General features: G+C 40.1%; 1 protein-coding gene across 1 annotated transcript in view; it reads left to right on the top strand.

The window, feature by feature from the left end:
• Positions 1-6,260: 6,260 nt before the first annotated feature.
• MCM9 (minichromosome maintenance 9 homologous recombination repair factor) overlaps positions 6,261-13,969 on the top strand; it is a 19,644-nt gene continuing 11,935 nt past the window's right edge. Inside the window, exons 1-4 of the mRNA XM_019629336.1 lie at positions 6,261-6,771; positions 9,522-9,840; positions 10,416-10,732; positions 11,932-12,013. Of these exons, the coding sequence (XP_019484881.1) occupies positions 9,537-9,840; positions 10,416-10,732; positions 11,932-12,013 (703 nt within the window). The 5' untranslated portion in view covers positions 6,261-6,771; positions 9,522-9,536. The remainder of the gene's footprint in view (positions 6,772-9,521; positions 9,841-10,415; positions 10,733-11,931; positions 12,014-13,969) is intronic.

Below are 13,969 nucleotides of genomic sequence, written 5' to 3' on the forward strand. Positions count from 1 at the left end.
CAGAAGTGTCTGGACACTGATGGTAACCACTTTGAGCACCTCTTGTAATTGCAGAGGTCAAACGTGACTTGTATTCATCTTTTGTTATCAGCATATACCGAGTATTACAATTAATATAGCTTTTTCCTTTCTTAAAACATGTATACATTTTTTTGGCACCCTCTGTATATTACGTGTGTAATTATAACAGTTATTTTTATTTGAGATGGAAGAGTCTTTAACCTTTGTAATTACTGCATAATAAATTTTGTTAGAACAAAGAATAATGCTTTTCATTTTTCCTAGTAAGTTTAATTTTTAAGTACTTTTTAATTTCAGGTAAGACTTGCCAAAAAGTTTTACTGTATAATAATTGTAAAATACCAAATTATTTAACTTCAGTAATCATAACAAAATCAAGATAAGGAAACAATGTTATCTTAATTTGTTGCATTATTATGTATAGCTGTAACTAAACTGTGTTCTCTAAATTTACAAGGCTAGAATGAAAGAAAACACTTGTGGTCTTTCAGATATATAAAATACTTATGACTTATTTATAGTGTTTTAATTATTCTGATAGTTGAGAATCTAGGACTTTTAGTATAGCAGGACCTACATTATGGTTTATGGCCAAAATTTATTAGGTAAAGAGGCACTCAATTCTATCTTAATTTGTCTTAAAAGCCAGTTTGTTAGTTTTAAAAATAGTCAATATAGTGTTGTCACATGAACATGGACTCAACGAATCACTGTCACATTATGGAGACCTTTTTATTCCTTTAAATGTTTAGCCCATTTTGGCAGGATACTGTACTGTATCCTGTAGCCTGAAAGAGTGCATCCATTTCTAGTAGTGCCAAATTTAGTTGATTTCAGTAATGTAGATTTTAGAAAAATCCAGGTGAACAAGATAAATGCAAATACATGATCTATGAATGACCATAATAATGTTAAAGACCAACTTTTTAAGTGGTTATGTGGCAGGCACTGTGCTAAGCTGGCAGTAGAAAGATTCTCATTTAATCCTCACAAAATCTTTAAGGAATAAACCAATGCGTAGGAGTATGCACAGTGGTAACACACTCTTTAAGTTATCCTGGAAAAAAAAAGTTTCTACAAAATACTTGCTCTGAATTTTTTTCCTTGAACTAAGAGGTTGAATTTTCCAAGAAAACTGGTTAATGCTTACTTTAGAAAATATAGTTATAAGAACATTTTCTTGCCCCAAGTTTATATGTATCTCATAATTTGGACATTCATTTACCAAGGTTTTGATGACTAGAACTCATGCACGTGACTGGGATAGATACGGGCATACAATTTGACGGACATTTGTCCTCAAGGAGCCAACCATGCACTTGCCAAAATAGTCTAGAATCAACCCTTTAACAGCAATATCAGGAGGGCCACAAATAAGATTTATGGAGTGTACAATACAATAGGAACAGAAGCAGAGAGGAGGAACTGATTAACTCTACCTAAATGGTGGCTACCTACCCTAACCTGTCAAGTTAACCTAAGCTTGACATGGAAGTGGTACCCAAGTATAATATTGAAAGATGAATAGGAAGTAACGAGACAGACCAAAGATGGTGCTGTTCTGGGGACAAGCTGAAACAAAAGTCAGGAAAAAGCATACCAGCTGCATTCCGAGAAGTCAGTGTAATCCTGTAGGACCAATGTAACATGATAGGAGAGCAGACATTTCTTGAGCACCTATCTTGTATGAGACACTACAATTATAACATTTTTAACCCAACAACTTCTTCTTTTGTTCCTCTGCCCAACACACACACACACACACACACACACACACACACAAGTATACAGCTGGTAAAGGTTGAAATCTATGCTCTTTCCATTATGCTACAAATGCCCTGGAATGTTTAGTAAGGAATTCAACTGGATCCTCTAGAATTTTGAGCATTTGAATTTTAAAGAAAAATTTTTAAACGCCATATTGGCTGCAGTTTGTTCAGAATAGATGGGCAATACCAATTTGAAGCTTATTGAATTGGTTCAGGTGAAAACTGAACCAAAGAATTGTTCATTAGTGGGCATGGAGATGAGGGAAACAAAGAGTGAAAATGTAGAATTGGTGGGAGTCGGTGACAAAAACTCGTGGGATATGAAAGAAAATGACGTGTGGGCAAAAGACAGTGTGATTTCAGATATGCTGAAATTAAAGTTTCTCTGGAATAATTAACAGGCACTTAAACACACGGATCTGGAGCATGGCATAAATGAGATTGAATAGGTTTGAATAGAGCTTTGGGGGACACCAACATTTAAAGGGCAGGCAGGGCTTGAATGAGAATGAGAAGTAGAGTTATAGCCCAAAAAGCATGATGTTGTGGGAGAAGAATGTTCCAAACAGCAAGCAGCCAACCAGGTACTGCAGAGATCAGGAAAGGGAAAGAGTGAAAAGGGTTCGCAGGCTTTGACTGCTAGAAAACAGTCTTAGCAAAAGCAGATGCAGGGGAATGGCAGCGCAGCCAAAGCTAGATTTCAGGGAGCTGCATGGAAGGCAGTTGACAGTGAGTGAAAACCCTTCTTTGAAGAAACCTGGTGATACAGGGAAGGGGAAAGAAAAAAATATCAGGATGCAAGGCCAAGATGGGTTGTATTTGTGTTTTATCTGTTGTGCTGGGAAGAGAGGAGGGGTTTAAAAGGACAGGAGAAAGAGACAAGCAAAAATTTTACAACTTTCAACTGTTTACTGGGTAACATGTAACAACATGAGACTGTCAAAAGAAGTCATATACAAATGGTTAACATTATGATTGAAGAAAAAGTTTCAGTAAGACATTTACTTTGATAGACTATAAAAAGCAATGTGGAATTCTAGAATCTTGGAGTTAGAAGAAGCCTTAAAGTCCATCTTTTTAAATTTCCCCCAGAATGCTTGAACCTCCTGTGTAACATCCCAGACTGAACTTTAACACTCCAGTGCTTTAATACTTAGGCTTCCACATGTTGGCTCTGCCGTTAACAGTGTCTTAACCTCTGTGACTCAGTCTCCTTGGATGTGCTCTTTGGCCATCCTCAGCTACTTGGATGCAGGTTTATAGGAACAGATGGTTATATTTAACCAGGATTAGAATTTTGTTAGGTAAGTACCACAGAAGGAGGGAGTTCAGAACAGCAAGTGTGTTTGCAGAGAAGTGATGATAATGATAAAAAAAAATGCTATTAATCCTTTTTAACACCCCTTATTACATTTATGCTAAGATTTTAGAAGTAAAACCACAGTGGCAGATACTATCGATTGCCTTACTAGAGTCTGATCAACAATTTCCAATGTGTTTTGGGAAGGAGGGGTGCTTCCCTACACATCCAAGCAGTTTTAGGACACCATCTGGGTGTCCTACAATTCAAAGCAATTCTGACACTATCTACCTGGAGATAGCAGCAGGTCCCACAAGACCACTCTCCACTTCAGATGCCAATCACAAGCTCAGGTTGTCACCTGTACTCCTGATGCCTGGCTATAAATCAGATGTCCCCAAGAACGCCTCCTTTAATTAATTTGCTAGAGCAACTCACAGAACTCATGAAATCTGTTTACTCACTAGATTACAAGTTTACTACAAAGGATATTAAAGAATACGAATCAATAGCCAGATGAAAACAGAGTGAGGTCCCAAACAAAGTAGCATCTGTCCTAGAGGATGTTAAGGCCCCTCACAGTGACATGTGAAAGTGTGTGGTTCCCTCATCTAGAAGTTCTCCAAATCCAGTCTTTTTGGGTTTCTATGGAGGCTTCATACATAGGCATGGTTGAATTAATTGGCCATTGGTGACTGAACTCAATCTCCAGCCCTTCTCTACTCCCAGAAGCCAAGGAGTTCCAACCCTTTAATCACATGATTTGTTCCCCTGGCAACCAGCCCCCATCCTTAAGCATAAGACAAGATTATCATATATCCAGCAATTCCACTTTTAGGTATATACCCCAAAGCAGAATTGAAAGTAAGACTGAAAACAGATACTTGTAGACCAATGGCCATGCAGCATTATTCACAATATCCAAAAGGTAGAAACACACAGTATCTTGACACAGATCTCATATGCTTCACTAAAATTAACTCAAAGTGAATCACAGACTTAAGTGTAAAACACAGAGCTATAAGTCCTAGAATGTAGGAGAAACCTAGATGCCTTTGGTATTGTGATGACTTATTAAATACAACAAAAGCACAGTCCAGTATACACTGGACTTGATTAAAATTAAACATCTACTTTGTGAAAGACAATGCCAAGAGAATGAGAAGATAAGCCACAGACTGGGAGGTAATATTTGCAAGACACCTCTGATAAAGTACTCTTAAAACTCAACAATGAGGAAACTAGCAACTTAATTTAAAAATGGGCAAAAGACTTGAAAAGACACCTCACCAAAGAAGATATACAGATTAAAAGTAAGCCTATGAAGAGATGTTCAACATCATACAAGTATGTCATCAGAGAAGTGCAAAATGAAAACAATACCACCACACACCTATTAGAATTGCCAAAATCCAAAACACTGACAACGTCAAATGCTGGAGAGAGCTGACAGCAACAGAAGTTCTTTCATTGCTGGTAGGAATACAACATAATACAACCACTTTGGAAAAACAATTTGGTGGTTTCTTACAAGGCTAAACATACTCTTTACCATATGAACCAGCAGTCATGCTCCTTGGTATTTACCCAAGGGAGTTGAAAACTTATGTCATACCAAAACCTGCACATGAATCTATATAGCAGCTTTATGCATTATTGGTGACACTTGGCAGCAGCTAAGATGTTTGTTCTTCAGTAGGTGAGTGAATGAAGTGTGGTATATCCAGATAATTATTATTCAGCACCAAAAACAAACGAGCTATGAAGCCATAAAAAGATATGGAGGAACCTCAGACATATAATACTAAGTGAAAGAAGCCAATCTGAAAAGGGTACCTACTGTATGATTTCAACTATGTGACATTCTGGAAAAGACAAAATTATGGAACAGTAAAAAGATCAGTTGTTGCCAGGGTTTAGGTGGGAGGGCGGGATGAATAGAGCACAGATTTTTAGGGCAATGAAACTTTGTATACTACAATAGTGGATACGTTTTATATATATATATATATATATATCTGTCAAAACCCATAGAATGTACAACACAAACAGTGTGCCTACTGTAAAGCATGAGTTTTGGGTGATACTGAAGAGTCAATGTAGGTTTATCAATTGTAACAAATGCACCACTTTGATAAGAGGATGTTGATAGTGGGGAAGGTTGTGCCTGTGTGGGGACAAGAGGCATATAAGAATTCTCTGTACTTTGCTCAATTTTGCTGTGAACCTAAAACTGCTCTAAAAAAATTAAGTTTATTTTTATTTTAATTTAAAAAATATTTTTTTAAAAATAAACTTTTTCTACATACTAGAAAGGAACAATCAGAAATTGAAATTGAAAATATCATTTACATAGCATCAAAAAGCATGATTTCCCCCTCCCATATGATTTTATGGACAAATCTGAGAGATTTCACAAAAACATCAAACACTGTTTAGAGCTATTACGTACTTAACACCTAAATAAATGGTGAGGTTTACTTTGTTCAATGGTTATATCACTCAATATTAACATGCAAATTCTTCTCATATTGACCTTTAGATGCTATGCAACCCCAACAAAAACCCCACTTCTTAACAAAAAGTGACAAACTGGTTTTAAAATTCATATGGAAACACAAGAACCCAAACAACTTTGATAAAGAACAATACTGGATGCTAAACACTATCTGATTTCAAGGCTCATTATAAAGCCACAGTAACCAAAGACAATGTGGTATTTTTTGTAACAAATAGATCTGGCAACAGAATTGAAAAGTCTTAGACCACGCATAAGTGCAAAGACTTTTTAATGGAAAAAGGATAGCTCTTTAAAACAAACGGTGCTAGACATATGCAAAACAATGCTACCTAAGATGCATACTTCGCACCATATTCAAAAATTAGTTCAAAAAGAGTCATAGGCCTAAACATAAAACCTTCACGCTAAAATTTCAAGAAGAAAACACAAGAGAAAAATGTTCATAGCCTTGGGTTTGGCAGAGTTCTTAAACCAAAAAAGCACAATCCAAAGAATCCCTCCGAGCACAGCTCCTCCCGCCCGCGGCCTTCCCATTTCACCTGGGGCGGCTTCTCATTCTAGCCCCGCCCCCGGGCTCCGCGCCCCGCCCTGACTCTCCGCTCCTCCCGGAGCCCTCCTCAACCCGCCCAGTCCGCTCCGCCCCGCTTCGCGCGTCTCGAGGCGCCAGGCCGGGCGCGCTCCCGCCCGCCTCCCCACCCGGAAGAGCCACCTGAGCGGCGAAGTTGAGGCGGCGCGCGGGCCGAGCCTCCCTCCTGGCGCTTATTTCGCCCTGGCGGAAGGCGGGCCCGCCGGAGCCTGCGCGCCCCCGCGGCCGATGGTACCTAGATAGGCCCCGCGCACGCGCTCCAGCCCGTTAGCGCCTTTGGGGTGCGGTGCGACGCAGCCGCGAGGCCCGAGCTTTCCGCGCCCCGGCGCCTCGGGAGCGGCGCGCTCCATGTGACTTCTGACACTGCGTATCCGCCAGTAAGTGACAGCAGCTGCCTCGTTTCACCGTTACTTATATTTTCTTCTGCAGTTAGTCTACAGTATCGCCCACATTTGGTTAGCTCAAAACTATTCAACTCCGGGACCGGTCCGGCGACAGAGCTGCCCGGTAGCTGAACCCGGGAAGTGTCAGAGAACAGCCCAGATGTTTTAGGGCAGGAACCGCGTCCAGAAACGTAAGTGTGGAAGGCAGTCAGTCCTCCAACCACGACTCGACTCCCCGTTTGCCGCGCGCCCGCCGGCACCCGAGAGGGCGGGAAGGCGGTGCGGACAGAACACGCGCGAACAGGGAAGGGGCGTAGCAGGGGCGAGTCCCGGGACGCCGCGCTCCCGGACGAGGGGGCGTGGCTCCAGCACTGCGGCGCGGCGCCTGGGTCCCCCTGCGGTTCCCAGACCTCCAGCTAGTAGTCACCGCTCATTCACCCTCCTCGCTTTAATTGTTGGTGCTTCACTTCGGTCCAGAGGATCAAGTAATGCAACATGATTGTATTTTAACCCCAAATATTCAATAAGAAACGGAAAGGGAACTTGAAAGTTGTAAAAGAATAAGTGCCTCCAGTCTGTCTTGGTGGGCATGTTTATAGGGTTAGCAAACTTCTTAGAAACAGTTGATCCGTTTTGCGCAGATATTGAAAGTCAATGTTATTATTTTTTAAGATTTTATTTTTAAACAGACTAGGCAAAATTTAATCTGACCTTAATCTGAACCATGATTTTCCCGTTTTCCCCCTTCCTGCCCTATGTGGAGCTGTTTTAAATTGCCAAACTTGTGACTCCAAATTTAGTGTTTATAGAATCTTAGAGAGTCTCTTGTAGCCACTTTTGAGAGTCCAGTTTTTATTTTTATTTATTTGTGTGTGTGTTTTAAGAAAAGGCTACATCATGAAATACTGAATGATTATGCACTTGTCAAAAGAAAAAAAGTACACTTGTCCTCCAGTGCTCTGTTTTTAAACTAAGTAAGAGTTTCTTAGATGATCCAATTTGGACAGTTTTATCTATAACTGCACATGGCCACCTCTGGGATTGTCAACCCATTTAAATTTTTTTTTTGAAGATTTTATTGGGGAATTGGGGAAGGGGAACAGCCAAGTAGTTGTCCTTCTATCTTAGCTGTGGAGAGTGCAGCAAGCTCAGCTCCAAGTCCAGTCTCACCTCTCAGCTCAAGGTGCTGTGTTCATTTAGTTGTGGGTGGGCGTATCCACCATCCCATGCAGGAGTTGAACAGGCATCCTTGGTTGTTAAAAGTGCAGGCTCTATCCACTGAGCCATCTGGGTGGCAGCTCAGCTCAAGGTGCCGAGTTCAGTCTTTTAGTTGCAGGCAGGCGTAGTCCACCAGTCAAATAGGCACCCACAAGGAGCACATGCTCTCACCAGCTGATCCATCCTGCCACCTGTTGGCAGCTCAGCAGCAGCTCAGCTCGGGCACAGCATCACTGGTCATGTGGGAATCTAACCAGCGACACTGTTGCTCAGAGCTCGCACTCTTGAGCAAGCTCTTAACCAACTGAGCCCCTGGGCCGGCCCAACCCATTTAAATTTAATTCTTCTCTTCTTTGTGTTCCTATTCAAATTGCATTTTTACCACTGTTAGAGTGCTGTTATATTTGATCTGTCCCTTGATTCTCTGAGGGCCTAGAGAACCTTTCCCTGTGCTTTCATTTCAAAGCATAGTGACTTTTATATGGTGGATATCTGCTTGTATATGTGAAAATAAAATGAGGGTATACCCTTCTAATCTGTTGATACAAGTTTTAAAAAATGCTGCCAAGGGAATGAGATAGGCGAAGTATTAAAATATACCATACTTATTTTCAATCTGTAGTTATTTATCATTTAAAGACTAATTGTGCTTTCCTCAGTTTAATTATCTAGTTTCTTTACACTCTTGACATCTGTTTTTGCTGAAGCCCATAGTTTTCCTGGGTTAGGAAGAGAAAATAGTATATAACTTCAGTTACAAATGTAAATTTCTAAAACCAATCTGGTAACTATTCAAGTCAGAACTGGCTAGCGATTTGGTTAGTAGTGGATGTTCCATTTGTGTAGCAGAATACACATGCATCTGGGTTTGTGTAACTAGAGGGAGAGATGCTCTTTATATGAATAAAGCCTAGAGCCAGAACTCTTTCAAAGAAGTCTACTAGGAGTGACTTCAGCCAAAAGACTGGCATTTAAGATTTTATACTTGAGAGTAAATGTGTGTATAGAATGTGGTTAAAGAAAAAGGAAGGGCCTTTTACATAACATAGGGTTAATGAGGAAGAAGTTTTGGGACAGGATATGGGAAAGGCATTGGACCATTTTGGAGTTTGATAATCAGTACCAACATAATTCTTTACCCACTTAAAAAATAATACATTTACTAAGTAATAGATAATTCATATGTACTTAAAATTTAAAACCCAGGTGGGCTGGCTGGGTGGCTCAGTTGGTTAAGGCGTGAGCTCTGAGCAACAGGGTCGCCGATTGGATTCCCACATGGGCCAGTGAGCTGCGCCTGAAGTGAGCTGCTGCTGAGCTGCCAACTGGCGGCCAGATGGCTCAGCTGGTGAGAGCGAGTGCTCTTAAATACGAGGTTGCCAGTTTGACTCCTGCATGGGATGGTGGGCTGTACCTCCCCTGCAACTAGATTGAAAGCAGCGACTGGACTTGGAGCTGAGCTTGCGCCCTCCACAACTGAGATTGAAGGACAACAACTTGACTTGGAGCTGATGGGTCCTGGATAAAATACACTGTTCCCCAATTAAAAAAAAAAAGTCACTAATCTTTCCTTTCTTTTAAGAAATAAATAAATTCATATAGTATTTTGAGATTATAATGTGACCTAAACTCAGGATGATTTACAACCGAACAATTTTTTTGTTAACTTAATGTGTAAGCCTTGAATAGCAAAGGTATAATACAGTCCTTTCTTTTCCTTTAGTTACCTAGATTCAAGATGAATAGCGATCAAGTTACGCTGGTTAGTCAAGTGTTTGAGTCATATGTTTCGGAATACCATAAGAACGATATTCTTCTAATCCTGAAGGAAAGAGATGAAGATGCTCATTACCCAGTTGTGGTTAATGCCATGACCCTTTTTGAGACCAACATGGAAATTGGGGAATATTTCAACGCATTCCCCAATGAAGTATTAACTATTTTTGATGGTGCACTACGAAGATCAGCCTTGACAATTCTTGAGTCCCTTTCTCAGCCTGAGGATGTCTCCATGAAGCAGAATCTTCATGCCAGGGTATCAGGTGATCATTTCAAGACTTTATTGCCATGTTCTTCTCTAGGAAGATTTTGAGAACCCTAACACATATTGAATTCAGAGCACTAAGAAATAATTGTGATTTATACTTAAAAATGTATCCACTGTGTAGTTGAGATAGCACTTGTCAGCCCCAGGGGGTTTTAATGAAGCAATCCCCAGGAATTTGGAAATAAGTTTGTTTTCTGAGCGTTAAATCATAAAGTCAACACAGAATAAAACATAGATGTATAAATATTCTCCTAAGCAAAAGTATGGCTCCCTTACTGGCAAAATGTGACGCAGTCTGAGTTAATATAAATAATATTTTCATTAGAAAGTGGGCAAGTCAGCCTTGGAAGCATGGAAAAAGAAGTTACAGTGAGTGGCAAATGTTGGCAGTGCCCGCCTTGGCTGTGCAGTATACAGTGTGTGGAAAGAAAGTCTCAGCCAGCAACAGAGAAAAGTCAAGTCTGTCTGCGGACTTGTACCTGTAAAGGAAATATGAGGAAAGTATATTCTGTGTAGTCAAATGTCAAGGTTGATGTAGTGGTTTTTTTGTGTTTTTTTCCCCTCTATTAGGTTTGCCCATTTGTCCTGAGCTGGTGAGGGAGCACATCCCTAAAACCAAGGATGTGGGACACTTTTTATCTGTTACTGGGACAGTGATTCGGACAAGTCTGGTGAAGATCCTGGAGTTTGAACGGGATTACATCTGTACCAAATGCAAGCACATGTTTGTGGTCAAGGCCGACTTCGAGCAGTATTACACGTTCAGCCGGCCATCCTCATGTCCCAGCTTGGAGAGCTGTGATTCTTCAAAATTCACTTGCCTTTCGGGCTTATCTTCATCTCCAACCAAGTGTAGAGATTATCAGGAAATCAAAATTCAGGAACAGGTAAATGATCAAATAAGTGGGAAAAATGACTAATTTGAAGAAGTGTTTTTCTAGCAAATTTCTAGGACCAGGGAACACATAATAGATTACAAATGAAACTTGTGTCACCACTTTTTGGAAGATCAAGTATGAAACTGTTGCACATATGTCAATATAGTCTATAGAGACCATGATAGAAATACCTTGTTATGTAGAACATTGGCAAAAGGGTGTGGAATAATTTAATAATTATGTTAAAATTAAGTGACTATTTAGGAAGTTCAAACTAAATGTTCTTAACTAAGGATAGCAGAAATTAAATGGGTTTAATTGGTTTTTAAACACTGCAGTGGGATGGATTTGGGGTTCAGGCCCAATTTTTATTTGCTGTGCCGAATGAGGTATATATAAACACTTTTTAATACATGAGTACATGAGAGTGAGCCTGATTTTTTTTAATTTTTATTTTTATTATTTTTGTATTTGTCACTTAAACACAAAGTCTTATTCAGTGTCAAGGACTGAGACACCTTTGGTCTTTGTACACCATTCTGAACTCATGGCTTCTATTCTTATGATGGTTATAGTCCAAGATGGTGGCTACAGCTTCTTCACATCTGTATCCTAATCAGAGAGCAGGAACAAGGAAGGAGAGGCAAAAGCACCTGCCATCTAACCCAAGTCCTTCCATTTGAGCAGTCGCCTTCAAAGTCTCTTACAACATATCTACTTGTATCTCAATGGCCAGAACTTAGTATGGCCACAACTACATGAAAGGGAGCCTGGGAGATATATATAGTCTTTTTACTGGGACATGTCCATATGGAATAGAACCAGAGTTCTGTTATTAAGGAATAATCAAAGGAACTGTGATTTGTCCCCGGGCTTACGACTAGAGATCAGGAAAGAAATGTGTCTCTATTCTGGGTAACTTTGTTATTATGTTTAGTAGTTGGAGCATGTGTTTATTTTGACCATCCACAAGGTAGGTTGTACTAGAGATAGATGTTTTCCGTATTGGTGTTTTATTTTGCTTTAGTTTTAGTGAATTTTTAAACTGATGTTAGGCACAATTTGCCAGAAAATTCCATAAACCCCCATCATAATTAAATTGTATAATAATATCAGAAATAAAAATAGTAATTTCAAGAACTGATAGGCTTCTTAATACTTAGCATGTAGTTCAGCATACTCATTATCTGTTTTCTTTTCCTTGCTAGGTTCAAAGGCTATCTGTTGGAAGTATCCCACGATCTATGAAGGTTATCCTAGAAGATGACTTAGTAGACAGTTGCAAATCTGGTAAGAATTAACTGTTAACTTGTATAGGAGGTTCCGATATATTGATTAGGAAAAGCAGTTTTTTATTTTCCCAAGAGTGAGTGTGGAGGTTTACTTGCGCATCTTAAGAACAAGTCTGGCATGTAGGTAGGACCTGATAACAGGGAAGAAACTGGGCTAGAGTGTAGCAGTCTAGTCCAGCTGCTGGTTTTATATATGAAGAACCTATCTTGCCCAAGGTCACTTGGAGAGTTAAGGGACAAAATGACGTGTAGAACATGAACCCAGCTCCACTCACTCCTAGTCCAGGACTCTTCTTCAGTGCATCATAGCTTAACAGGAGCCACTTTTAAAAATGTTGGATTTAGTGGGCAATTATTTAAGATACATCAGAGGATGTGACCATCAAATGCTACTGCAGCCTTATTGGGGTCTAGAAGAAAGGAGGTTATTGTTTATCTCTGTTCTGTGTGTGAACACTGTTATAGGAGTGATTGATTTTTGGTCTTCTATCCTCTGAGGGTCCTCAGTGTTTCCACTGGCCAATTGCCTGAATTAAAAGGAAACTTAAAACCATATTGAAAGAACTCTGGGTATTTAGCATGGGTAAGCCTCAGGAAGGATATGACAGCCAATTTCCATTAGTTGGAAGATTGTCTTATAGAAATGGAATTGGAATCACAGAAGATGCTATTGGATTTCAGTGGGCTGAAACTACATGAAGGTAGATTTGGACTCAGTATCTAATAATCAAAGGTGCCCAACATGGGCCTCGGATGATGGTAAGTTTAAGCAGAGGATGTACAACATCTTGTTAGCTCTTTGGCCCTCATGGTGGCAGTCATACGGATGACCTACAGTGTTCCAGGCAAAACAGAGACTCTCTGATCCTCGGAGCAGTTCAGGAAACGCGAGGCTCCAGAGCCTGGTTGTTGGGAAGTCATTCTAAATTATGAGTTGATCTTTAGGCCACCAACCAGGCTACTCCTAAGCTCTATTTTGCTCCTCTCACTCAGCTTGTCTCCTCTTACTGCCTCATTGGGAAGCTTGGGAAGAATCAAACAAGTATTTGTGGAAAGGTGAGGGTTAGTATCGGCCAGTGTCTGTAGAATGGAGGTGTTCTACATTGAATTTTAAATTGTTGTTTTTACAAAGAAAATGGTAGGGAAAAGTTTTATTTGAAAAATTAAGATATTAGAAGATTTTGTAAATCAGCAGTGCCGCCCAAATGAGTAAATATTATTCCCTCTTCTACAGTAACCACATTTAAATATCATAAGAGATATTCTTAATACAGTTTGGTATGTTTTTTTAAATGCATGTGTTGGTGATAATTTGCATTTATAATGCAAAAAGAGAATGAGAAAATAAAGGCTGCTTTCTTCAGCTGTTGGTAAAGGGTAGGGCTGTAAAATTTACGTGGAACTGGTCAGCAAAAGGTGAAAATCATAGACTGCTTTCAAAGTGATCATCTTAAAAGTTTTAATCAAAGACTTTTTCTAACCAAAGAACTTGATGTTTTCCATATATCAACACAGCTGTCCTCATCCATTCTTTTCCCTCACTGTCTCCTGACAATACTGATGGGAGACTCTGGTAGAGAGCTTGAAAGTCTTTTGGATTTGTAGACTTTTTCAGTCCCAAACAAAGTTGTCCTCAGAGCTGCACTTCTTTCATCAGCTTCTCTAAAGCTGCTATTTCCAGCCCAAGGAAAGGAGAATGGAAACTTGTTCTCTGAAAGCCAGCATCATCTCCCTACATGCATTCCCAGGCCCTGTCCAGACCTTTGTCTATAAGGAGGATATGAGAGCTTATCCCTTCTCTTTCCTCCTCATATTCCAAATAACTTAAAAACTGTTTAATGAGGGCCAGCCGAGTGGCTCATTTGGTTAAGAGCGTGAGCTCTGAGCAACAGGGTCCCTGGTTCGATTCCCACATGGGCCAATGAGCTGTGCCCGAGCTGAGCTGCCAACAGGT

Source organism: Hipposideros armiger, unplaced genomic scaffold, assembly GCF_001890085.2.
Source record: "Hipposideros armiger isolate ML-2016 unplaced genomic scaffold, ASM189008v1 scaffold_839, whole genome shotgun sequence".
Lineage (NCBI taxonomy): Eukaryota > Metazoa > Chordata > Mammalia > Chiroptera > Hipposideridae > Hipposideros > Hipposideros armiger.